Source organism: Emys orbicularis, chromosome 10 (assembly GCF_028017835.1).
Source record: "Emys orbicularis isolate rEmyOrb1 chromosome 10, rEmyOrb1.hap1, whole genome shotgun sequence".
In the NCBI taxonomy this organism is placed as follows: Eukaryota; Metazoa; Chordata; order Testudines; family Emydidae; genus Emys; species Emys orbicularis.
Window position 1 is genome coordinate 9,029,344 of NC_088692.1, and position 25,789 is coordinate 9,055,132.

General features: G+C 43.6%; 1 protein-coding gene across 1 annotated transcript in view; it reads left to right on the plus strand.

The window, feature by feature from the left end:
- Positions 1–25,789, plus strand: part of RNF216 (ring finger protein 216) — a 92,704-nt gene that overhangs the window by 9,794 nt on the left and 57,121 nt on the right. Inside the window, exons 5-12 of the mRNA XM_065411620.1 lie at positions 3,961–4,063; positions 4,882–5,046; positions 6,254–6,368; positions 6,669–6,808; positions 7,869–7,919; positions 9,042–9,179; positions 10,788–10,936; positions 11,452–11,530. Coding sequence (XP_065267692.1) covers positions 3,961–4,063; positions 4,882–5,046; positions 6,254–6,368; positions 6,669–6,808; positions 7,869–7,919; positions 9,042–9,179; positions 10,788–10,936; positions 11,452–11,530 — 940 coding nt within the window. The remainder of the gene's footprint in view (positions 1–3,960; positions 4,064–4,881; positions 5,047–6,253; positions 6,369–6,668; positions 6,809–7,868; positions 7,920–9,041; positions 9,180–10,787; positions 10,937–11,451; positions 11,531–25,789) is intronic.

A 25,789-nucleotide genomic window follows, 5' to 3' on the forward strand; every position in this document is an offset into this window, starting at 1 on the left:
TTTCCCCCCACACACACACACGGCATTGTCCCAGCTCAGCAAAACTGGCTGTCATTACGTTCTAGCTCCACCACCCTTATTCTTGGTAACATGAAAAATACTCTGCCTTCAGCTTTTCTATTCGTTCAAATCTTTGTGTCGCAGCTAGAGTTGTTTCATTACTAACAAACTTCTAGAAAAATGCCAATAGATGTCTAGGCGGCAATAAAGCACAGAGATGACTTTTGTAAAGCATTGCTCAAAGGAGACTGAATCATTCCAGAACGGCTAAAGCTCTCTTGCTACATTAGAGCAGGTACAAGTAGAGCTTAAAATAATACTTTTCTGGGTTCTTGGCAAAATTCTTTGCCTATCTGATTTGAAAAATTAGTTTCCTGCTTGTTCCTGCACTCCAACTTGTGACTGACTTGGCATGTACTCCTTATAAAGTTGACACGACGTCCTGGACTCGCCTCCTGATGCTTTGATGTGGTTTTCCGTAACACTGGAGTGGCCTGCCCTGTTAGCTTTGTCATGTGTATAGAAAATATTCAGAGAAAAATCTAACACGTCGTGAGTTGATAGTGTTAACTTTATAAATATCAGCTGCTGGTAGCCTAGAACTTGAGCGAAACTTTGACTAGTAAACCAATCTGAGGATTGTTAAATTATTTCGCCAGTTGCGTTGGTGGCTCCAGAAAAATTATTCTGTGTTAAACACTGTAATTTGAGATCTCTCTTGATCACCCTAGGATCAAAATGCCACTGAACACTGAATAAAGACTAATGTACTTCATTAACGCAGCACCACCCTCTTCCTCATTTCCTTGCTGAAATCTGGACACTTAGGCAGTTGAGGAGTCTAATATCTTGGTATCAGCAGAACTGGGTAAGTTGCAGGATTTTGAAACAAGAGGAAGTGGCTCCAAGTATTTTGCTTCATCAGCCTGGGTCTGTAGCGTAGAGCCTATCAGTATGGCCTGAAGATGCCATTTCACAGGCTAAAACATGTTAAAGCTGATTAGTAAGTGAAGCAAAAATTGAAAATAACGGTCAGTGGCTGGAGTGTTCACAACGTTTTAAATGAAGGTAGCTCTTGTCTGGCTACACAGGGCAATTAATTGAACAAGATCAGGATGCATGAGTCTACAAGTTACGTGGAACCATAATTAGGACAGTCAGCAATGAACCTAGGATGTTCAATACCTAATGGTCATAGAATTCCTAGTCTCCCACATTAGCTGTTTGTGCTTTAAGATCTCTCTACCAGAGACAAGAGTTTGGGACTTTGGTTTCCCTAATAAAAGCCACTAATTTCTCACTTTCCTATTCATGCTTTGAAGCATCCTTTCCCCACCAGTCTCCTTATCAAAAACCCATATTATTCTGCAAGGGTTCACTAGATTAAACTCCAATTTTAGCTTCTAGGACCCGGTTGATCTAGGACAAATGAGGTGAGTGGGTGTTTATAGAGTATCCAGTAAGCACTCTAAAATATCTGCTCTGTGGTGCATGGGTGACTGACTGGTCAACAAAGGCTTCTTGCCTGTATTTTTAGTCCTTTTAATAAGCTATCTTTTGGGTTGTCATCACATCTTTTGGGTTGAAATAAGCAGGTCAGAGCACTGATCAACCTTACTTGCAAGAGCACTTTCATCTCGATGGCATGTCAAGCTGAAATGTAATAAATAGGACGGGCCAGATTTGGGCTGTGACAAGGCTCTTCCCGTGCTTGATATCCTCTGGTGCACGTGCACTGCAGCATGCTCACTGCATAGAGGGGCCCATTTAACTAATTGTCAGGCATATTGAAGGTTAACTTCTCTGAAAATTTTAGGCACCCAAGTGACCATATACAGTATAATTAAAATGTAAACTGATTGTCCCACAATTTAAACTGTTACATTTCAGCTGCTCTGGCTTGAACTCTGTGAAATATCCATTTCACTGGACATCAGCAGTTTTAAAAAAATGCCCAGGGCTGTCAGATATATACAATGTCATGGCATGAGGCTGTTTTCCAAGATGGACATCTTAAAAATTTTCCTCTGACATAGAAGATAAAAATGTAAACATCCCACGTAGCAGGGTACCATATATCTTAAATTTTCATTTGCGGACACTTTTGATTGACTGAGCTTATTTTCTGGCTCAATAGGTCAGTGCCTAATATAACACTTTGCTCTGAGTGTGAGTTGGACTAAAATAATAATGTTGTGAGGGTGGGAAAATGCTGCATTTGAACTGGCTTTTTTAAGAAAAGCCCCTCTTCTGATAGCAAAAGTGAGTCGTTAGCATTGGCTGGAGCTAGGAAGAATGCTATGGCTGTTCTCTAGCACCCTTCATTGAGAGATTTCTGTGCTTTACAAACATTAACCGTTCCTCCTAGCACCTCTGAGAGAGTCTCTGTATCCACACAATGGGAACTGTTTGTGTGACCCTGACTGGCTATGCTAGTTTTGGCACGTATGTCTGCACTGCGATAAACTCGTGGCACCGAGTCACAGAGCCCAGGTCAGCTGGCTCGGGCTATAAAATTGCAGTGCAGATGATTGACCTTAGCCTGGAGCCTGGGCTCTGAGACCCCATGAGGGGTGGGAGCATCTCAGGTAGGGTGACCAGATGTCCTGATTGTATAGGGACAGTCCCGATATATGGGGCTTTGTCTTATATAGGCTCCTATTACCCCCCACCCCGTCCTGGTTTTTCACACTTGCTGTCTGGTCACCCTAATCTCAGAGGGCAGGCATCAGCCCGAGCCTGAACATCTACACAGCAGATTTATAGCCCTGCAGCCTCAGTCTTGCAAGCCCAAGTCAGCTGGCCTGGGCCGGCCACAGCCATGTCATGGGTCTTTTGCCACAGTATAGTCATAACCTCAGTAACCGAGCTGGCAATATGTCGTTGAGTTCTGATTCACAGTCCCCTGCTCTGATCACTACAACCCATTTCCTCTGTAGATATAGATTCTGAAATCTTCTCCTCACGGCTCTGGCAACGTATATGCCCTGATGAGCTGTTTGCCACGGCCTTTTCTGAGCAGAAGCTTTTAGTTAAGCTAAACTGAAACTTTTGCATCTGCCAAATTCGTGATCACTAATAGTAGGACCTCTGCTGCATTGGACTTGGAGTGAAGTATGTGGTTTATTTTTAAAACAAAAATTTTTAAATATGGCTTAAACAGTTGTGGCTAAATCAGGTCCTAATGTGGTCTAGACAGTGCCTGTGTGACTTAAACCTTATTGTAGTGAAACCCATATTCAGAGCTTGTACCCTGTGTTCAAACCGAGTTTAAACATGGTTTCTTCTCTGTTTCTGTGTGAGGATAGATGGAGGGTGGAGGATTTAACTAAGATTTGAAACCGATCTCCATCTTGGAAAGGCTGGTACAGGGCCGGTGCAACACCTTGTGCTCTGGGATTTCTTTGCTCTTAAAATAAAACTTTCGAAAGGGGTTTTTGTTCTAGCTGAAACAGCAACCACTAGTGCTGCATGAGGACACTTACTCTTTCCTATTCAATCTCTGTGCTGTTAGTTCTACAGTGAAGCACAAGTTAAAAAGTAGTAAATGTTTTTTATTTGAAGTCAGTGATTTGAAATACACCCAAAGAAGGTGCCTAATTTAACATGGCCACTTTTCTGACCATGGCTGCCCTTAAATGTAGTGAGGTAAGACATATTTGCCATCTCCTTTCTGATATGGAAATAGTTATGATGTTGCTAACTCATCTGTGTGAACTGAACTTCTGGGTCAAGTAAAAGAATGATCAAACGTTTGAACAATAAATAAAAGCGAGTGGATTTGTCTTTCAAACCTTCCTGGCTGTAGTTTACTTTAACCTGAAATGCCGCCTTTTAGCCTGTGATGCCCAGTTGTAGCATATCCATAGAGCTGCTTAATTTGAAGAAGCTAAAATTTAAAGGAATGTATGCAGGAATGTGGGCTCGCAAACCCACAAGTAACTACATTTATCTTTGCAGACTTTGTAATTTTCTTCTGGAAAATCCAGATTATCCAAAGAAGGAAGGCAGAGTGGTTTTAAATCCCAATAGCAGCCTGCTCGCCAGCCAAGATGAGACAAAGGCAAGTGAAAAGTGTCTTCATGTTTAATATGCATCCCAGCAAACACATTCCATTTGGGCTGCTTTCAGTATAAGCTTATGCTTTCAGTACATGTTTGTACACAATGCCTTGTGCATTGGGGCCCTGACTGGGGGTCCTTTGGTATATTATAAATAATTCTATTAAAAGCGTGCTTGTAAAATGACTTCCAAAGGGCTTTCTTCTACTGAGTCTTGTGCATCCCTAGTTCCTGCCAGTTTTTTCCTTCAAATGTACCGTACAAGACTGCATCACATGCAATCTCCTTCAATCAAGGAGAAATGGAAAGCACTCTGACCCCTTCAATCCTCTTCGGTAGGTAATTGATATTAATATGGAGTGCTTCTGCATACCCAGCTCCTTGGAGTATGAAGTAGTCTGAAATTCTAATCTGATTCTCCGTGTGGCGTTGGAGCACTACCATTCAGTCACTAGACTGGCTAGCTGCTTCAGTGTATTTCCCCACTTTATTTCCATCAAAAGTAACTGGAAGGGTTCCTTGTCTCCCCATTGGCTACTTTCCTTTTATTTAAGTAGATCTCAAATGGTTATACAGGGGCCAGACAGCATAGATATTAAGTCTCAGCCTCTTGAGAACAGAGCAAATCTTAATCCTACTCAGATGAACCCACTCATCATTAGAATAACCTAATTCTACACACACTGTGCACACTCTCAGAACAGTCAGTTTAGTTCTGGGTGGTCTTGCCAATGTTCGCTCATCACTGCTGAAAGAGGAAAGCCTTTTTATTTTTAAAAGGTCAGGCTTGCATTAACTCCTGTCTTAATTTTCTCTCCAGGTGCCTAAAGTGGACTACTTTGACTTTTCCAAACTCGCCCCGCTTGATCAACGGTGCTTTATCCAAGCAGCTGACCTCCTTATGGCCGACTTCAAAATGCTGAGCAGTCAGGACATCAAGTGGGCACTACATGAACTCAAGGGACACTATGCAATCACACGAAAGGTTCTTCAGTCAGATTCTGTTTTTCTTTCCAAGACTGCCTCTCCCTGGTGCTGGGAAGGGGGCAGCCTGGTTCCTTTGTTTGTTTGCACCATCTGCTAGTATTAAAAACGCTCCTTTACTTGGAGTGCAATTGATCTTCAGATCACTGGCTGGTAGGAAATAGCTTATTTTGTGAAATTTCTGAAGCATCCCGTCTTGCTGCTGATGTTGTTCTGCTTCTCCCAGAATACAGAGTTATGGGGCGTGCTGGCTAGTTAGTGGTGATTACAACATAGCCTATCCCAAGGAACATTCCAGGCCTCATGGCCAAAAGGAGGTGTAATTGCCAGCAACGCCTATTCTAGCCAAATCTTAAGACAAACATGTCAGTTTTATACAAACACAACTTAAACATAATGGAGTGTGTCCTCCTAAATTAGATGAGTAAGAAGCAGATGTGATCAAACCCTTATGTAATTTACAGCTGATATGTGAGATCCCTCTCTCCTCACTCATTCTTTTTCTAATCACCTGAGTTACGAAGAATTGGTTGAGTCTACTGAGCCATTCTGGCCCCCTTAGATTTAGCTTGCACGGTAGTTTCTTTTTAGAAGAATATCCATGTAGCAGAACTGCAGAGCAGCTCAAAGAAAGTGAGTTCAAGGGGCGATACGTTTATTTTAGTGTAGTCTAAGTTGTTGCTGGCTAGTGACCATTTTTTTTCTGAAACTGTTAATCCTTTTCTCCCATCTAATACCACAACATTGAAATATGACTAAACACCTCAGACTAGCTTAATGCTTAGTAGAAAAGTTTTGCATGATCTGGCCCTAAACCTTCACAGATTACCTGCAAAAACATCCTTCAGAATGTATTACAGACTGTACCCACTACTTTCTGGGTACTGGCATTGCAGCATTATAGATAGCACTTTAGGGGTGGTTGTATATCATTCCACTGTGCCTGAACAATAAAGCACTCTGTTTCCAACTCGATGTGATCTCCCCACATCTCTAAGGTGGTAGGATGAGTGAAGGATAGAGAAGCAGGCTTATTTCTGAGGCTTTTGCTTCCCTGTCTTCAAGTCAGGCTTGAAGGCCCTGTGAATTTGTAGTGCTTTAATGGACACACACACAGTTCTTGTTTTCTTGCAAAGAGTAGCGCAGACTTATTTGGAGTGATTGTGTTAACGTCCCTCTTTTCTTGTTGGGTTTTTTTTTTTTTTAAGGCCTTTTCTGATGCCCTCAAAAAATGGCAGGAGCTGTCTCCTGAAAACAGTGGGAAGCGAAAAAGGAGGAAAGAAATGAACCAGTTTTCCTACATTGATTTCAAATTTGAGCAAGGTAAGTGGCAGATGGTTTTTATGGTAGTCTGTGTGCATCTTGCGAGCAGAGCTTACCCACCACAGAAGGAACCACTGTTAGGTGCTCTGACTCTGAAACCTCTACTTTTTCTTCCACTGTCTAGTAGAGATGTGAAGATATGGTATTCTTCATGAATAAATACCATGTCTTTTTGATACAATATTGCTTCTGAGCTCCTGAAGTTGTAGAATGAGTAGTGGTCTGTCATGTCACAGGTCTAGATGAGGAAACACCCTGAGCTTTGTTCTCACTGCCCAGTCCCTTCTCATTCTGCTTTAGGTGACGTGAAAATTGAGAAGCGGATGTTCTTCTTGGAGAACAAGAGACGGCACTACAGGTCCTATGATAGACTCTCGCTTCTCCCACCCGTGCAACTGGAACAGGAGTTCTATGAACAGAAAATTAAAGAGATGGCCGAGGTGAGACTGTCATGAACTGCCCTCATCGTCGGTCTGTCTGTCTCCTGCAGAAATACAAATACCAGAACAAAACGTTGAATATCTATCAATTCTCCCTCCTCCCAGTTCCCATTCATGACTTTTAGAAATGAGCTGTGGTTTGGTGCCTTGGGAATAGCCAAGCTAGCAACTTTATTCAGAGCTTACTACACGCGTAGGCAGCTACCTACCATTTCTGCCTAGAGAAATCTCCCCGCAGCTCACATTTTCACTTGATTTGGGATGCTGAGCTGGAGTTAAAATGCCATTCTGGACCCTCCTTAATCCAGGGAAGAGGTGTGGTTCGATTTTGTTCCTTGAGTTATAGGACTGCTCATGCTCTGCTGCAGTAAGCTTTAAACCACCTCCTCTGTTTGGCAGTAACATCCCTTCTTTCATCACAGTACTAATGATAAGATTTCCTTTGGCGTTTAATACAGCACTATAACTAGCAAGCATGGTCCCTGTTGTGCCTACAAGGCAATCTGTCTACCCACTTCACCTTCTGGAGGCTAGACATACTATGCAGAACTCCTCTGTCTACCTACATTGAAACTAAAAGCAGAACCTAAACTCAAGTCTGCCAAAGCAGAACCCTGGCACCCATTACTACAAACTGCCTCTGCAGCTCAGATTCTAGGAAAGGACTGAGTTTATACCTTAACACTGACTTGTTGGGGAAAGAATTGCTTTAAAAACTTTATATAAATGGATGGTGTTCCTTTAAAAACAAGGCAGATGCTCTCAGAATCATCTCTGTAAAAGCCCTTGACTCTGGTATCTGCTCCGCACATTGGGTCTGCAAGAGCCTGAATTTGCTGACTGTCTGGAATTTGGTTCATAGCAGCGGTGGGTTGAAGAGCAGAGTCTTAAATAGCTTGATGGGTATCTGCAATTGGAATGGTAGGTTCAGCAGTTTGTGGGCAGCCCGTCATGTGTAACATACTTCTGATTCTTAAATCTTAAGATTACATAAAAGTGTTTAGCGACTGGAATGGAGCATTATTAGTTCTATAATTACAAATGCACATGTCTCTTTCAGCATGCAGACTTCCTTCTTGCCCTGCAGATGAACGAGGAGCAGTATCAGAAGGTCAGTAGCTCTATCACCTGATTTTTGTAATTAGTATTTGCATTTACTCCCTTATTTCTAAGCTGACTTGGTCTGGCTCCTCACATACTCCATTCATTTGCTGTAGGATTGCTTTTACTGAGCTGGCAGAACCCCGAGAGAGAGAGAGAGAGAGGGTGCGGGTGGGCTTTTAGAAAAGGTTATCAACAGCTGAGTCCAGGAAGGCAGTATTGATGCACGTAATGATCTGTAGTAACTCATTTGGTTACTGTTTATAACTTGATTGGCCAGTGCCAGCACTGCAAAAGGTTAGTATCAGGGTTGCCATTGCTACGCACATTATGGCAATTTAAAACAGATGTGCTATTCTTGGAGAAGCTTCTTTTCCATTGGTGGTGGAGGCTTGTTAGAAATCTGAAAACTGAGCCTTTTCATTTCAATTAAGAGAGATGATAGTTGGTGTTCTATTCAGCTGCCATAGATTACCTTTTTTCTTTCAATGGCTATTACCTTTAAGCTTTGGAGTGCATATTGGCCTTTACAAGGAAGGGAACATGCTTAGTGCTATCGTATCACAGACAGGAACTGTGCAAGCTTCCCTGCCTCTACAACAGTGCTGCCAAGGCACCATATTCCTGACCTGTGATATGGATAAATATCCTTTGGGGTAGTTGTAGGCCACTAAACTTGAATCCTAGTCTCCAAATGTGAATGGTGCATTCTGTCCCCTTCCTCCCCTCTAGTGATACTTTTATTCTTCTGTAGTTCAAATCTCCTAATTCTTAACACTTAGGCAGACTAACAAATACACCAAAGCATGCATGGGTTTGGTAACTGGCTACAGTGATAGCTTGTCCTATATCGCAGTCTGTTTAGAGAGTGGTTAATGCCTCCATTTTTTAACTTTATTGGGGAATTTAAACTCTAAACAAAGCAACTGTTTGTTACAAACTGTAGCTACTCTTACTTGTTAGAAATGCTCATGCCACTTTCAGCTTATTAGGAGTCTCAGACTGTGTGGTGAGGTTCTCTTAACTGCATATGCTAATTTTATGGATGTCTCATTTATATATTTCCAATAGCCTATTGCTGTAGTTACTTGGGTTGGATGGTGGGGGAATTAATCTTTTTAATGGGTTCCAGGATGGTCAGATGATCGAGTGTCGTTGTTGCTATGGGGAATTCGCGTTTGAGGAACTGACGCAGTGTGCAGATGGTCACTTGTTCTGCAAGGAGTGCCTAATCAAATATGCTCAGGAGGCAGTCTTTGGCTCTGGGAAGGTAAGTGTCCCAACAAGAGAATGAAAGGTGGATGGAGGCATCCTGTGTAAGTTCATGTAATCAATAATGTGAAGTATGTGGTTATGCTGGAGGAATTTGTAAACTTGATATAACTGCACTTCTTGTGAAGGGTTCCATTGTGTGGAACACACTCAGACTTTAGTAGCAAAAAATCAAATTCGTCTTGCCCTCCTGCAGATAGCTAACAACTGCCTACAGGGATCTTTGTCATTGAATTGAATATCTCCTTAACAGTGCTAAATGCATAGAAACTGTTAATTTCTGGTTAAGGTTACATAGTTAAGCAAGCGGAATTAAGGTTCTCGTAGCAACATTTTTCCCAACGGTGTGCAGTTGCCCCTATCAATAGCCAGGCTCAATGGGGTGAGTAAAAGAAAGACCATGTTTTCACTTTCTTCCTATGTCTTTGCTTCCAAACCAGAGCCGTAACCTGGTTTTGCACAATGGGGTAGGTTGGTGGCTGGGGCTCAAGATTTGAACTCTGAGGCGGAGGTTTTCAAGCTGTGGGGTGAGCCCTCCTAAGGGGGCATGGAGGGACTTGCGGGGGAGGGAAGGAAGGCGTGAATTGCAATGCCAAGTGGCTCAGACTTCCGCCTCTGTGGTGGGGCTCGGGTTTCGGCACACGGGTAGGGAGCACCGCCTCCACCCCGACTCCTCTTCTTTTTTTTTTTTTGTCTGGGTTGGAGGGGGTACAACCAAAAATTATAATTCAAAGGGGGACTCAGCTCAAAAAGTTTGAAAACCGCTGCTCTGAGGCGTGCAGGGAGTGAAGTCTCAGGGGATTCTCCTGTGTAGTGTTCCAATTCCATTTTTTTGTTTAGCTTTTAAATATCTATACATTCATAGATATTGGTACACCTCTACCTCGATATAACGCTGTCCTCGGGAGCCAAAAAATCTTACCGCATTATAGGTGAAACCGCGTTATATCAAACTTGCTTTGATCCACCGGAGTGCGCAGCCCCGCCCCCCCGGAGCGCTGCTTTACCGCGTTCTATCCAAATTCATGTTCTATCGGGTCGTGTTGTATCGAGGTAGCGGTGTATGTACCATGTCTCGTGGTGCAGCTTGAAGTGGAGGAACTGAAGTGTAGTGGTATAGCAATACTAATGCCTAGTTGAACATCTGTGACTTTAAAATAAGTCCACACAGGGGGTTGTGATTTGGTTGTGACAACAAAAATATACACTTAGCAGGCTTTATCTCATAAAACAATGTCACTGTTCTGTTCATAAGGTAGAAATATTTTGAAATATTTGAAAAGGATGAATTCTGCCATTAATGATCTACCTTCTGTGGGGAAAATGGCCACTGCACAAAACGATTGACTATGTTTGATAGCTGAGTGTTTACATGGTATATGGCACTTGTCTGATATATTATTATTATTATCTGTTCCCCTTCCACCTCTGCACATATGTAGACATCTGCTGTGGTCACATCTGGAAATGTCAGTTTCAATACCAACATTTTCGTTGTTTTAGACCACTTGGTTCTGTTGAATCAATCTTGATTCAGTAGAATTGAGTGGTGCCTTACGTTTTATGAACTTTCATTCTCTTCTCTTCTCTTCCCTCACCAATGTAGTCCGAGCTCAGCTGCATGGAAGGGAGCTGCACATGTTCATTCCCGACCAGTGAGCTGGAGAAGGTACTCCCAGAGAACATCCTGTGTAAATACTATGAGCGGAAAGCTGAGGAAGAGGTGGCTGCTGCCTGTGCGGATGAGCTAGTCAGGTAAGTTCCCAGCGTGTCAAAGTGGGTTAATACTGTGAGATAGATGAACAAGTGGTAGTTCGACAGCTAGTGTTGCAGTAGATTCTGGTTCTATAGCCCAAAACATTAGCTGGCTTGGTAATACAAGGCAGCTGGATTTTTTTTAAAGGCTGTCTGTAATTGAGGCATCTGACTTTTTTTACCCCTGAATATTTGTATTAATAGAAGCTTGCTTTCTTTGGTAGGTAGAAACAGATCCAAATCAATAGAGCATTGCATCCCTTGTGGTTTGTCAGCTCTGCACTAATCCTTTGTGTGAAATAGTCTAGAAGCAGCACTAAGCACATGATCTTTAGGACACCAAGAGGGGTTGCAATCAGAGAACTGTAGGAAGGGAAGAGGCAGTGCTGAGGTCATTGAATCTTTTCTTTGATAGACAGGCCTTAGCTGGCCACCTTGTTAATGGGCGTGTGGATTTGTTACAACAGAGTTACTGAATACAGGATGTTAATGTTGTCTTTTTTTTTGCACTGTAGGTGTCCTTTCTGTAACTTCCCGGCACTCCTGGACAATGATGTGAAGCGGTTCAGCTGTCCCAATCCTCGCTGCAGGAAGGTAAAAGGCTGATATTTACCTGGTCGTCTCTTTCAGAGTTCTGAGGTATAGCGCTTGAGGGCTGCTCTGTTTTGCTAGCGGTATGAAATGTGCATGTGACATGGGTGTGGTGGAGGGATAGAATTCTTGCCAAGGTGACTTGTTGGTCTTCTGTTAAGGCACGTGACTAAACGCAGAACTGCATTTCAGGGTACTGTTAATACAGCCATGGTTAAATCCAGTTCTGTGTGCTCCGCTTAGGAGATGGGTGCACAGTAATGTCTCTCAAGATACTTAAGCACAAGTTTAAACTGGACTCGTAATAGGGTCTTTTTAAAATGTCATTTGGCTTTTATGACCATTCTAACTGTAATGAAACTTTAAGAGAACTGGGGAAACCAAAATCAAATTCCATAATAGAATGACACTTTCTATTGTTGCTGCATGTCACCACTCTGGGTCCAGACTTCGTAAGTAGTGCCAGAAAGTCACCTTCTGCAGGGTTTACATGAAATCTGTACACTCAAAGGACTGGGAATTTACATACTCCTCATAAAACCCACTAATCAGCACCCTTGTTGCCATCTCCACAGAGGGCTTAGCCACTGAATGGGTCCTGGAGAGTAAGCCACCCTTTCAGCCATGGAGGTAGTCTCACCAGATCAAAAGAGAGGTACACTGGCAGAGCAGAATAGGGAAACCTTGAACTGCCACAGCTTGTGCTGCATCTGCTCTGTAGAGAAATAGGATTTAGTTTCTTCTAGAGACTTTGAGTGCTAAATGCAGGTAGAATCTTGATGGTAGGACTTCTAAATTTTTTCTCAGAGTGCCTTCTAACTCACTGGTGCCAGTGAATTAAGACCTACATGGTGTCTTTATCCAAGCTCTAATACCTAATGAGTCTCGCTCAACTTAAGCCACAATTTCAGGGACTCTTATGGAATGGTCTGTATCACAGAAGCTCCTGTCTTAAATGAATCGCGCTCATTCTTGTAGCTACTGTAGCCACTGAGAGTTCTTAATTCTAAATTTTGTGTGGCCATTTGCCTATGATGAGAAGTAATCATCTGTACTGGCAGTCTCATTTTATTTTTTTGGAGTAACTTGTATTGCTAAGAATAGATAACTACATTATTGTCAGCATTGTGAAGCTGAGAGCAAGACTAGCCTGATTAAGGATCAGCAGTTGCTTTTTGGATTCTGGCACTACAGACCCACAGAACTAATGTCAGCCGGTACTGCCAGCCCAAGTGATAACTACAGCATCCAGACATGTAGGTTAAGGAAGGCTGAGAACCACTAGATGGCACCAGTGACTTGTGCACAATCAACCAATTTTTAAAACTGCTTGATAAAAGAATAGAACCCTCCTCCGTTTTTTAAGTGAACCATACAGGTCAATCCCACAGGTGACAGCAAATAAGGAGTTTAAATATTTGAAGAATATTACAGTATTCTAAAATTACAGGTATTCGTTTCAGAATGTAAAGTTATGGCATGAAGGTATGGCAGTGTTTTCAGGTTGATCAGTGCTTCAAATGCACTATCCTTTTGTTTGGCTGGCTCTTCTGATACCACAATATTTCAGGCTAACTTGCCAGTACTTAAAACAGGGACTGGATTTCCACAATATCAACAGCTTGTATTGGTGCATTAGCCAGAGGTCTATGGGGGTGATCAGGATTTTTAGAAGATTACTTAAAAAGAAACAATTTTGGGCTTAATGGGAAGAATCAATGTGTTTCTTGAAATGGGAGGACTTGTCCGTGCTTTGTAGCTGTGGTTGCAATGGTTTCCCCAAGTTCCATCTATCTTGTGTCTTTCCATGGCGGGGATTTTACAAGTCAACGTCCCCATTTACAGGAAGCTTTTTTTAGTGAGGAGCATAAAGGGTTAGTATGGGAATGTGGGGTGATGCAGGAGAGCAGTGGATGTTCGATATCGGAAGGGCTGCAGAGACTCAACATTGGTGCCTCCAGCAAGTTACGACAGCTGGCTCTGGAATCCCTCCTTGGCTGGAAGGACTTTGGCTGCAATGCAAAACGTAAAGTGAAGGGGAGTATAAAGTGAAGTGGTAGGGGTGAAATGAGAGCCTTGTGGTTTCAGCAGAGGGGACACAGGATCCTTGTGAGGGGGCAGGGAGTGGCGAACCAGATGGTGGTCCCATAGCGTTTTCATACTCTCTCTCTCTCAGCCTCTCTGGTCTCAATTCCAGGGTTCACACTGATGTTTGGCTTCTCCCAAAACGTCCCCTAAAATCTTGTAGAGTGGTGGTTGGTTCAAGTTTGGGCCAAAAGTATATCTGCACCCCTTGAAGAGTTGAAAGCGTTAGCCCTTGGCTGTGTGCTTCATCCAGCCTGAGGCATGCAGGCATCATGCCAGACACTCTGCTGGGCTATTGCTTGTGCATCTCTCGCACATGATCAGTCCTCGAAGTGGCTGAGACGTAACCAGTCTTAACATCAGCAATGGGCAGAATTGCCAGTAAGAGGGAGGCCTTGCCAGTTTCCTACAGTAACTACTGAATATGAAGAGCGTGTAATGAGCAGGGATCCTAGCTTTCTGTGATAACAAAATTGTGATTTTAAAAAAAACATAAAAATCAGTGTTTTTCCGTGATTAAAATGAAACGTTGAACTTTAGTTTCCCTGGTCACAATATATAGGTATCAGTTAAACATAATGTTTTACTGATACCTTTTTAAGCATGTCTGAAGCCTACCAATGCCATCAATCATTATAATAAAATAAAATTAATAGAATGATCCAGTTACAGTGCGTTGTCTCTTTACTGTTGCCAATGCCTCTGCTGTTTCAGCTTCATTTTCATTTCTTCTCATTCCGTTTGTGTCGTGCTTTCCATGTGTTGTAGAATTGTCTGCCTTTGAACATAATCTGCAGCCTTCCTGCATACAGTACAGAATAGCACATTACTTATCAATATGAAATTTGTCCTTGCTAAACTCAGTGACACGGTCTTTAGGGGTGATTTTTAAAGTGTTTGCCATCTTTACATAACTTTAATTATTCATATCTGGAGGCTGAAGTGAAATTTGAGATGCATTAAAACACGACCCCCCATACGCTGTTGAGTAACCGCTATATGCCAAAAGCAGTTTATTGGAGTATGTTTAGCTATGTATATTTAAAGCACATTCAAAAATCAACCACAAGAGGGGGAGGTGGTGTGCGTTGAATAAGTGACAGTGGCACTTTCAGTAAAATTTAGTAAATATTTTTCATAAAATGTAAAAACTAACTAAAGATTCTCTGTAAAAATACCACAAATACCGCATTTTTCTGTGGCAAATGGATTTCTAGTATCTCTGGTAATGAGTCCACACCATCTGTCAGTGCCATTGCATCTCCAGCTGTGATATGTGAAGTTTGTCTCTTAGTGAGCTGCCCAGACCTTGCGTCTTAATGTCACCTGCTGGTTGGAGGGAGTATAATAAAGCTTAATTCACCGAGGAGAAACCTAGCTCAAGCAACTCTGCAAGTAAAGAAAAGATTCTTGTACCCGTGCAATGTGGTCTGCGTGTGTTACATGAATGTCCTCTTGTATATTAAGCATTGAGCTTGTCAGTGTTTTGTATTGGATTATAGCGGGGTAGGCAACCTATGGCACGCGTGCCGAAGGTGGCACATGAGCTGATTTTCAGTGGCACTCGCACTGCCCGGGACCTGGCCACCGGTCCGGGGGGGCTCTGCATTTTAATTTAATTTTAAATGAAGCTTCTTAAACATTTTAAAAACCTTATTTACTTTACATACAACAATAGTTTAGTTATGTATTATAGACTTATAGAAAGAGACCTTCTAAAAACGATAAAATGAGTATTACGGCACGCGAAACCTTTAATTAGAGTGAATAAATGAAGATTCGGCACACCACTTCTGAAAGGTTGCCGACCCCTGGGTTATAGGCAGTTAGCTTTGTGGAGCTGCTAACGCACGTCATGCAATTCTCTGCTGGCTGAAGCTAAACCACCGTGAGTTTCAAGGCATTCGATCCGTTCTGTAGTGAGCCACGTACATGATGTGTGTAGGAAGAGGCTGCACACAGTGGTGTCGGGTTTGCAGCAGCACTCTGACTTGCCAAATGTGAGTGGGACTAGCCAGGGCTGGTGATGCATTACACCGCCTCTATGCTGCCTCACATCAAAGTAGACTTCTGTGCAGCCGTGGCATTTGAACCTTCCAGCCCTCTAATGACGCATGTTACTTTCCCATGCGTTTTGACATGCTGAGGTCTTTGCAGTTTTCCAAACTGAAGCTGCCAAGCCCCTTGATGAAATTACCAAGCAGCATTTCTCTCATGACTTCAAAAACTAAAAGGGCAGGCGCTCATCCACAAGGGAAATACTCTTCCTCTCTGAAAAGAGAACCTCTTCTCCCCCAGTGTGGCCCCCATGATCAGCTTGCATAAACCCCTGTGTGTGCAGGCAGTGCAGTCTGGTGTGTTACATGGTGTGCTTGCAGGTATCACAGACCCTTTGTGTTGTGGGCGGGGGAGACTGTCACCCCTCTTGGCAGTCGCAGCACAAAGCCCTGCAGGACTTCCAGACAGCTAAAAGATGAGAAGGTGAAAGATGTTGCCATGGTAATAACACATGCACGAAGCAGCACTGTCCCTCTGGGTGCTGGGGAGCTCAGAACACCAAGCAGAATAATTTCAAGCTACACTGGAACCTTCCGCTGCATGGTAGCCTCTTGCATTTCCTAGATTCGCTTTCTGAACTCCCATATGTCACTGAGGAGCCTTTCTCTCCCCTGACAAGCTGGGCTGCCTTCCTCTTTTAGAGGGTGGTGCCTCCTAGAGTGCAGAAACTCTCCCTGCCTCTGAGCTGAATGGCCCTCTGACTAGATAGCTTCCAGGAGTAATGTCTCCTTTAAATGAGGCTGTGATTAGGAAATGAATGTGCCCGCTGAGTACTCACTGCTATCCTGCTGGAAAAAAAGGGTGATTCTGAGATACCTACATTCGTGGAAAACCCTTCTGCCACTTTGCCTTTAGATCTTAAGTATCGTTCCCTTGGCTACAGCAAGGCAACTATTGGATGTTCTTTTATTATGAAGGGCTAAGTTTTTAAAGCTGCTGCTGGAGCTGCCTTCCAGGATTGAGTTGAAGGTGGTGACTATGAACAAGCTCACCCAGTTGCTTTTAACCTTCATTTCCTATTGAACTGAAATCCTGACTAAGCTTGGTACAGAGCTTTTGCTAGCGAGCTCTGTTTGAACATGGCCCTTTCTAGCGGGGTGCGAACAGCGCATCTCTGGTCTGTGTTAATAGGCGTGAACCACATTGTACAGAGGGCATTACATAATCAGCCAGCTTTAAAGTTACAAAGGCAATCAGTGGGATTTGCTCCTCAAATTGGGGTCTGTGCAGAGGACTACTGTAGGAAACAGCTCTATTTGCTACAGAGCAGTTATGCCACCCAAGCTACATATGTCTTGGTTGTACCCTACAACAGAAGGTTTCTATATTGGAGGAAAATGTTTGTGTAAACAAAGGACCGACCAGCTGAGAGTAAACACAAGGTGACATCGCATTCCATGGTAGACTCTTCTTCTCTCCCCCCCGCGCCCAAGCATGTAATTTTAGACACAAATACATGCCACCCAACAATATTCTTCATCTGCTTTTCATAGGTTTGGGCAGTTAAGCTTTAAATGCCTATATGGCCCTAAGACTTAAACTGCATCAGGGACTCTGTCACTATCTGCACGAACAATGTGGAAAGAAATTCTTCCAGTTAAAGAAATTAAGCTTGTCCAAAATGCCCTCGAGTTGGATGTGGATATGGAGAATTGCTTAATTCTCCTTGTTTTGCAACATTTTTCCCAGCTGCTGAGTCTGCTGTGTCTCATTCAGCTTCCTGACAGCAGTGCAAACATTTCGAAGGTCCCATGCTCTTGTGTCACTCCCAATTCATCAGTTCATATGCCTGGGCTCTGTGTATTTCGCTGAGAGTATTAATTTGGATTTAGTTGCCACTTTTATTTTGCCTCTCTGCTTTTGGGGGTGGGGAGCAAGGCTGGAGATGGCTGTTTTGCTTACAGTGAATCCCCCACTTCCTGCCTGGTGGCGGTGACCTCCAGTCCCAGTTTCATTTTTTTAAAATTCCCTCACCCTATTTGAATAGAATTTGCTGGGGTGGGGAAGGAATGGAAATGTGATGCAGCAGATCTTGCTCCTGTCCATACTGATGGGGTTTGGTATGAACTTAGGTGCGCTCGCGCATGCATGTGCGGACTCTCATGGGGAAACACGCTGCTCACTTGTGCCTTGTCCAGTAGAACCATTTTGAGGCTGTCTATTCTCTTTGCTAATGACCCTTCCCACCCTCAGTTGCAGTTCCCTGGGGTTCAGTGGATGTATGTCTCTCTACTCCAGGGCTTTGCTTTTTTCCCCTTCCGATGAATGCCTTTTGTGCACCCTTCTAGCTGAATGGTGTAGATGGGAACAGGCTCCATTATATTGCTGCCAAAACCACAACAAATGGCAAGTTTCCGTCTGTCGTCTACGCTCAGCTCTAAGGCACTCTGCTGCTGGGCAGGCGATTCATTTTTCTACCATAAAAGGGCAATGAAACTTGTCTGTAGCCTTGGTACTCTCCGCACTGCAGTCAGAAAGCAGGACAAGGGGAGATGCTATCGACAGCAGCAGCAGCGATATTACAGCAGAAGCTTTGGAATTTCAGTATCTGCTCCTCAAAGGGACTGGGCGGAGGGGGGGGGGGGGTAGGGAGGGACCAAGGCCAGAGGGAGGCTGGGGGTGAGTGTACTCTCTGCAGATAATGTCCCTTTAGACTCTGATGAAGTGCCAAAGCAAGGTAGATAACAGGGTGGGAAGAAAGCACTGGTGGAATAGCAAAGTCTATTTAAAGGAATAGATCCCACATATGAATAAAATGTGTGTACCAAACCACAGGACCTATCCTCCAAGGTGCTTAATGTCCAATTCCCAGGGAAATTGCTGAGAGTCGACTTTGCTCAGCACCTTGCGAGATCAAGGCCCTTTACACATACGTAAAAGAAAGGTGTACGCTCGAGATGTGCGGGGAAAGTAAAACATAGTTTTAAAAACTGACCTGATGAGAGAGATGAGTGAAATAGTGTGTCTCTGTTGTGTATCTAACCCAAAGCCTCCTAAAACAGGAACTTTCAAACCAAGCTCTATAAAAATAGCCCATGTAAGTCAATGCAATTTAGTGCAACACAATTTATTCCTGTAGTCGGTTTCTACCATATAAAGCAATATCCATTCAGTGAAAAGATGATTGTAACACTCTTCTGCCACTGACCCAGAGGATGCATCTTTTCAGGTCCATAAGAGGTAGTGCTGTCTTCCCTTTATAGCTCAATCCTTTGGGCCTCTACTGAGCAGAGGCAATAAGATGGATCTGACTTCATGTGGGATGGAAACTTAGTTTGCTAGTAATAGAGTTGAGGCAATCCATTCCTTCCACTTAAATTGTAGCTAGACTCAGCCCAGAATCATGTGGTGGTGGTGAAGATAGTTGGCTATCTTGACAATTACTCAGATTCTTGTTGGTGTCTCAGGGCAAAATTGCCCTGAACGCTAGTTATTGATCAGCTGGTGGATTTCAGGATCACTATTTAATGTTGCAAGAGTGTTCTGGCCAGGTGATGCCGGACTGGAAAAGCTGGTTGCTTGCCTCTGTATGGCAACCTATGGAAAGTGCATTCCATACATCTTTTAACCGGACTGTAACTACTGCCACTGACACAGAGGTGGGGTGTGAGACTATTTTGACTCACCGGGTGGGGGAAGGATTGCCCAAAGGCAAGTCTGGGGATCTTCTGCAGCCTGAGATTTGTCTTAAATTCAGCCCACCTTCCTTGAGACACCCCCCGCAAAGATAAAGGGGGAGTGGTGCCATGCTTGGTTTCTTCTGTTCAATGATAAGGAACAAAAGGGAGAGGGTAATTTAATGTGATCACTGCGATGTTTTAGAAGGGTCATGGAGGCTACTCTGAACCTCTGTACGAACAAAAGTTATTTAGTCATTGAATTTATTATATTTTCCCCTCAATGTTGCATATTCCCTATTTACAGTTTGCATTTATCCTGGGAGCAGACAGTGAGGCGAACAGACTAATCTTTGCTCAGAGACCTGAGAACCACTCCCCACTTCAGACATTAAAATCAGATGACTTCTGAAAAGGAAAGGCCATGAGTCACTCTCTTAAACCAGTGAGTAAAGATTAGAGATGGGCCAGTGAGTGAATAAACCCCAGACCTACACCAGCACACTTCTCTGGGGCTCTGCTGATGGGAGTGTTCTTAAGCTTGGTCCTGAGGTGGAAAAGACTATAAGTGTTCCCAGGCCAATTTTAAAACATTATTCTGACCTTATTCAAGAAACTAAATCTCCTCTTTCCCTCTCCCACACTGAGATCCCTATCACAACCATCACTGCTTTGTTTCCTCAATTTTGTCCATTAGAGAACTGTAAAACCTATGGGATGACAGAATGACTTTCAGCACACACCTTGACTTGCACTAGCTAGTCATGCTCTTGAAATGGTAATTCTGAACATTTGGGGGTGTGGGGTGGTGAAAAAAGATTTGGGTGGAGTCTTACTATCATGGTAGTTCATTTACATCCTTCAGAAAAGTGCATCAGGATGGCATGTCCTTGTATATGCAGCACAAAGATGTGTTTAGCTTCCCCATTCTGTACTAGTGTAAACAGGTTTCTGCATGTGAGACAGTCATCAGGCTTCCTGGGCTAATTCAAGGCCACTGTATCTGCCTGTCTCTGAGGCTGACGGTGGAGTTTGTTTCCTAATTTGGTCACAGCATGCTTGGGGCTGGCTTGCTTCACTTTTTTTTTTTTTTTTTTTTTTTTAAAGCACTTGTCCTTTTATATCATTGTAGTGGAGGGGAAACTGTTCATATCAGAGAACCTACAGTTCATCTCACTTCCTCTCCATAGAGGAAGTGACACTTACTAAGGTCTCTGCAGCTTAAAAAAAAAAAAAAAGTGAAGCTAACCTAGAATCTATGCTGATGACCCCCATCTTCTTTCCCCCTACTCATCCCGTCACTGTCATTTCTGAATGCTCAGGAGCTAATCTTAATGATCTTGTTGGTTGAGAATCCCATATGGATAGTCATTTGAACTTTTAATGCCAGAAGAGTTTTGAAAATTATTACTTTTCTCATGAAAAGGGAGAAGATTGTTAAAGAAAGGTTTAAAAAAAGCCAAACACATTCACCTGCATTTTGACTGTTTTGTAGGTACTATTATAAACAGCATTTGCATTTTTGTGTGTGTATGGCAAAGAAGGGGGGTTAGTGACTTACCTGATCTCCTTATGAGAGGTTGGATTTTGTTTTTATTTCATACAGCATCAAAAGAGAAGCAGTGTGACTGGCAAGGGACAATGTGAGAGCTGAATGACCTATAAAAATAAGTAAGCAAGTAAGTAGAGAGAATGAGGCACTTGTGACCCTCTCTAAAACAGGGCTGATCTTCCATCTCCCACCCCAAAAAAAACAACAACAAAAAAACCCCACAGCCAAATTGCCATTGATTGCTGGAGTGCAAGAGGAAAAACTAACAGTCCAACAGTCAGGAATTCTGTTAAACTCTTCACGTTTTTGGGTTGAAGTGGGCAGCCAGAGCTGTTTTATCACTCAAACGAACAATCCTATATTAGAAAGGTAACAATAAAATGTGATCATTATCTCACCTGGAAGCAAATGTGGAGACAAACCGCTGAAGAATCAATAACTAGCCTGTAGCTTTGGTTTTGATTCATAGGCTGTACTTCTCAGGGAAAAAAAAGGGTTTTCCAGGTGAATCTGATCTAGGTTGTACCACAGGCAACTCTTTTCATAAGAGTTGTATTGCTGTGCCTTGTGCAGGGAGAGACAATGCTCTTGCAATCCTTGCTGGGAGGAGGAGGAGGAGGAGGAGGCCTTCTGTTCCAGACCCTGCAGGGTCTGGAACATAAGATCTCTCACCTTTCAGAGGTTTGAAATGCAGGAGCACACCCCCAAATCTCTGAACTCCTCTGCTTCTGTTGTGGGTGCGGAGTGCACATAATTCATACCATGTGGTTTACCCATGCGACACTGCTTTAGGGTGCACCATTAAGAGATGATGAATGTGGGCGTGAAACAGAAGCCAGATATAGCCCGTCTCTGTAGAAATCTTTCTGTGGTGTGGAAGCTAATGTACTGGTAGTGTGCCGACTGCATAGCTACAACTGCCCTCCATTTCATATGCTATAACTGCCAAATGCAAAATATACAGTACTGACCCCGACAGGCAGTAACAGTAGTCGCCACGTTGAAAGTGAAATTGTGCTTTTCAGTTTAGTAAAAATCACCGAGGGGTGGGGTGGGGTGTATGTTAGCCCTGAATGTGAGTCACCCACCTGAAAGGCATTGTTTTGAAGTTCACAGCTTAAAATCTCTGCATCCCAGTAAACTTTCTCTCTGTTACTGCTTTTAACCTTCAAGGCTCTGCATTCTTATGCATTCACCCTGTTACTGCTGATGCATTATTAATGGGGCTGTAGCAATCCATCCAGAATGCTGACATGACTACTTTACTACTTATAACAGAGGAGTGAAGAGCAAGGTAGAAACTGGGTCCGGAAGCAGTCTCATGGTAAAGTATTGCTACCAGAACTGCCCAACAGACCCATTTGTGTGAGATTATTTGTTGCAGTGGAGTGTATGTTTGTGGGTGTGCAGGTTGGGGTTCTTTACCTTTTACATACAAATGGCTAACAGCATATTAATCCCTTGGGCTTTGTCTCTAGTGAGACTGAGAAATTGAATAGTGTGCTGTTCTTTCTAATAATACTAAGAGCATCCTAAAACTTGTGCTCTTTGAACCTTCATATTGCAGAATGAAGCCCCTTCTCGGAGTGTCAGTGAAAGGAGGGGGAGCATAGATGGCTGGGTTAGTTCTATGTTCAGAGCTTGCCACACTTCATGCACTCCAACTGCCATTGCTTGCATAAGGGCACGCTATAGCAGAAAGCAGCTAACCATGTGCAATTCTCCGCTTGACGTCAGTGAAGGAGAGGAGTAATTTTTCTGTGCAGCGAATTTCACAGTAAATGTAGAATATAGTTTGGGGTTGTAGGGTGAAAACATTATTAACCTGTGAATGCTGGGCTATTGTGAGTATAAGGCAGTCTGTCTCCCCTACTCTTTTTAATGTAGCTGCTCCTTTTCACTCAATTGGCAAAGCATTCCCTTAGGAGTGTGGCATCCCTCTGGGCCCTTACTGTGAACAGTTACTGTTGTGTGTGCTTGTTTCTTGAATGAGATGCAAGTGTGAACAGGGAAATGTCACTCATTGCAAAATGTATTGACTGTTACGATAAGTGACAGTTAACAGAAAGCAATCACTTCCACAGCAGCAAGGTCATTTGACTATCTTTTGAAGAGAGGCCATCTGAAATGGTTAAAATACCTGGGTTGTTAGAAAAAATATGCAAATATAGAAAATTGCAAATATTTAGTAATAAAAGGCTAAATAAAAAAAGTGCCTTTCCCAAAAAGCTTAGAAGGTGAAGTGCTAGCATGACTTTCTGGGTCTCTTCCCTTAAGTATCCCAGTAGAGTTATTCTGAAGCTCCTTCCACTTCATTGTAAGGCTTGTCTCTTCACTTGGGAGAAGGGTGTGGGCTTTACAGGATAGCTAAGGGCTTGTCTACACTGGCAATTAACAGCGCTGCAACTTTCTAGCTCAGGGGTGTGAAAAAACACACCCCCAGCTCAGCAAGTTGCAGCGCGCTGTAAAGCATCAGTATAAACAGTGCCCCAGTGCTGGGAGCCGCGCCTTGTGACCACACACGGCACGTTAAAGCGCTGCTGCAGCAGCTCTTGAGCATTGTCAGTGTCGACTAGCCCTAAGTGTAAAAATCCTAGCAGAGAAAAGTCACAGGGTAGATCTTCCTCTATCTAGCTGACCAGGGTAAACCTCAAGTTATCTCACTTGGACACACACGGACACACACACGGACACACACACCTCTCTCTTCCCCCCTCCTGGTGGAGAAAGCACTCTGGATGCAAGTAGGAACAGTGCTATCCCTATGTCTACGCTAGGAAGAAGGCTATTGGTAATGCTTTCAAATCCTAGTGTGGACAAAGCATGTTGTAATTTTAATATATTAATAGAGCAGGGGGATGGGGGCAAGAGCTGGCTGGTTAAAGCACACTGGAATGTGAGAGTCAGAAGAAGCCATGTGAACGCATGGCTTCATCCTGACCCCTTGTGGCTGTCTAGATTCGACTACTTTTTTTTGTTTTGTTTTGTTAAGGCAATCCTCAACTGGTGGAAGGTCTAGTCAGACCGCGCACAGGCCTGTCTGGCCACTATGTGATCTAACCCTGTTCAGAGCAAGTCTAGACAACAGTCATGTGAATGCTGGTACATGCTCTATGCTAATTCTGCCATCAGTGGAGTTGCACTGGAGGGAGATTAGCCTCCTTCATATTAGACTATGTGGAGCAAAGTGGCTGCATGTGCGCAACAACCAGGGCCAGTGCTACCATTTAGGCAAACTAGGCGGTTGCCTAGGGCCCCAAAATTTGGGGGCGCCCAAAAGCGGTGCCCCCAATTTTTTTTTTTTTTTTTTTTTACAGTGTTCCTCCCCAAGCGCGCGGTCACTGCTCCACTTCTCCCGCCTCCCAGGCTTGCGGCGCCAATCAGCTCTTTGGCGCCGCAAGCCTGGGAGGGGAGGAGAATTAGAGCGGGGGTGGCGTGCTCGGGGAGGAGGCGGAGCAGAGGTGAGCTGGTGTGGGGAGCTGCCACACGGCTCCCTGGGGGGGGAGCTGCTGCGGGGGGGGGGGGTGCCTCAGGGCAGAGAGGGGGGAGCTGCCGCGGGGGGGGGGGCCCTCAAGGCAGGGGGGTGGCGGGGAGCTGCCGCAGGGCTGGGGGGGGGGGGGGGCGCAAGGTGAAAGTTTCGCCTAGGGCGCAAAACTTCCTTGCACCGGCCCTGGCAACAACTAGATGGTGGTGTTGCTGGAGGCCCACAGGAATGTATCAAAATAATTGGGGGCATCTAATCTCCTTACCTGACTGGCTGAAGAACGTTCGCTCTCGATCTAGAAAGACGTTTCACTTGTATTCTCAACAAGGTAGGTCTAAAATTTGAGCACCGGGATTCCATCAGGATAGTCTCCAAATATTTTCACATGCAGGTGGATTTTAGGCCAGCCAGCCGTGACAATGTCCCTTGAAACATTACACTCCTCTGTAAACCTGACTGTTATAGTCACCAGTTGTCTTGGGCCCCTGCCTTTACCTCTCTCTTCTTGGATCTTTTGTTATGATGAGCGAGTCTTCAAAGGAAGGACTAGTTACTCTAATCTGTTGCCCTCTTCCCTGAGTTGTTTATCCAGGGTGAAGTCAGTCAAGTTTTATTCTCTGGCTTAACTGATTTTCAAGTCCATCTTAGGGCTTGTCTACACTTACAGCATTGCTGTAGTGTTTATTAAAGACGCTACATACACTTAGTGAAGATGCTACCTGTACCGACAGCAGAAGCTTCTTCCATCAGTATAGATACTCCACATCTCCAAGAGGCGGTAGCTGTGGTGGGCTTGTCCCGTCGACATAACGCTGTCTACACCAGGAGTTAGGTCAGTATAACTGCATAGCTCGGGTGTAGATTTTCCACACCTCTGAGCAATGCAGTTATACCAACATAAGTTTGTAGTGTAGACCAGGTCTTAAAAGTTTGCATTTGTGTTTAGATCAATTAGGCTCTTAAAGTTGAGCCCAGCTCCCATGTTAACTACAGGTTGGCCAGGGCTGCCCCATTATTCATAAAAGTAAGCCTAAAACAGAACATTTCTATAGTGAAGCCAAAGTTCTTGAGGGAGAGTAGGATTGTCCATTTGACCAGGCGTGCATTCTTCAAATGGAAGCTGGGCAGTAATTGCTTTTTATTTTTTTAATTGAGTATTTGTAAATGTGGAGTTAGAGTCTAAACAGTTTAGAACTTCATATTCTAAAAATGTACTGATTTGCAACTGAAGTCAAGTGTCTGTGCTCAAGAAAATGCTCCCTGTACGTCAAAAATGTTACATGTGCATTTTTAATTAAAGGCATCAGGATTAATGGAGTTTTGACTGTTTAAGGCCTCTTTCCTTGAAATTAATTTTATTTAATTGTTCCTGAGATTAAAATTGCCAGCCATAGCTGCATTGTTGTATGGATTCAGAAACTGGAAAGGGTCTGTATAATTTAAACAAGTGCCAGCTTTCTCTCTCT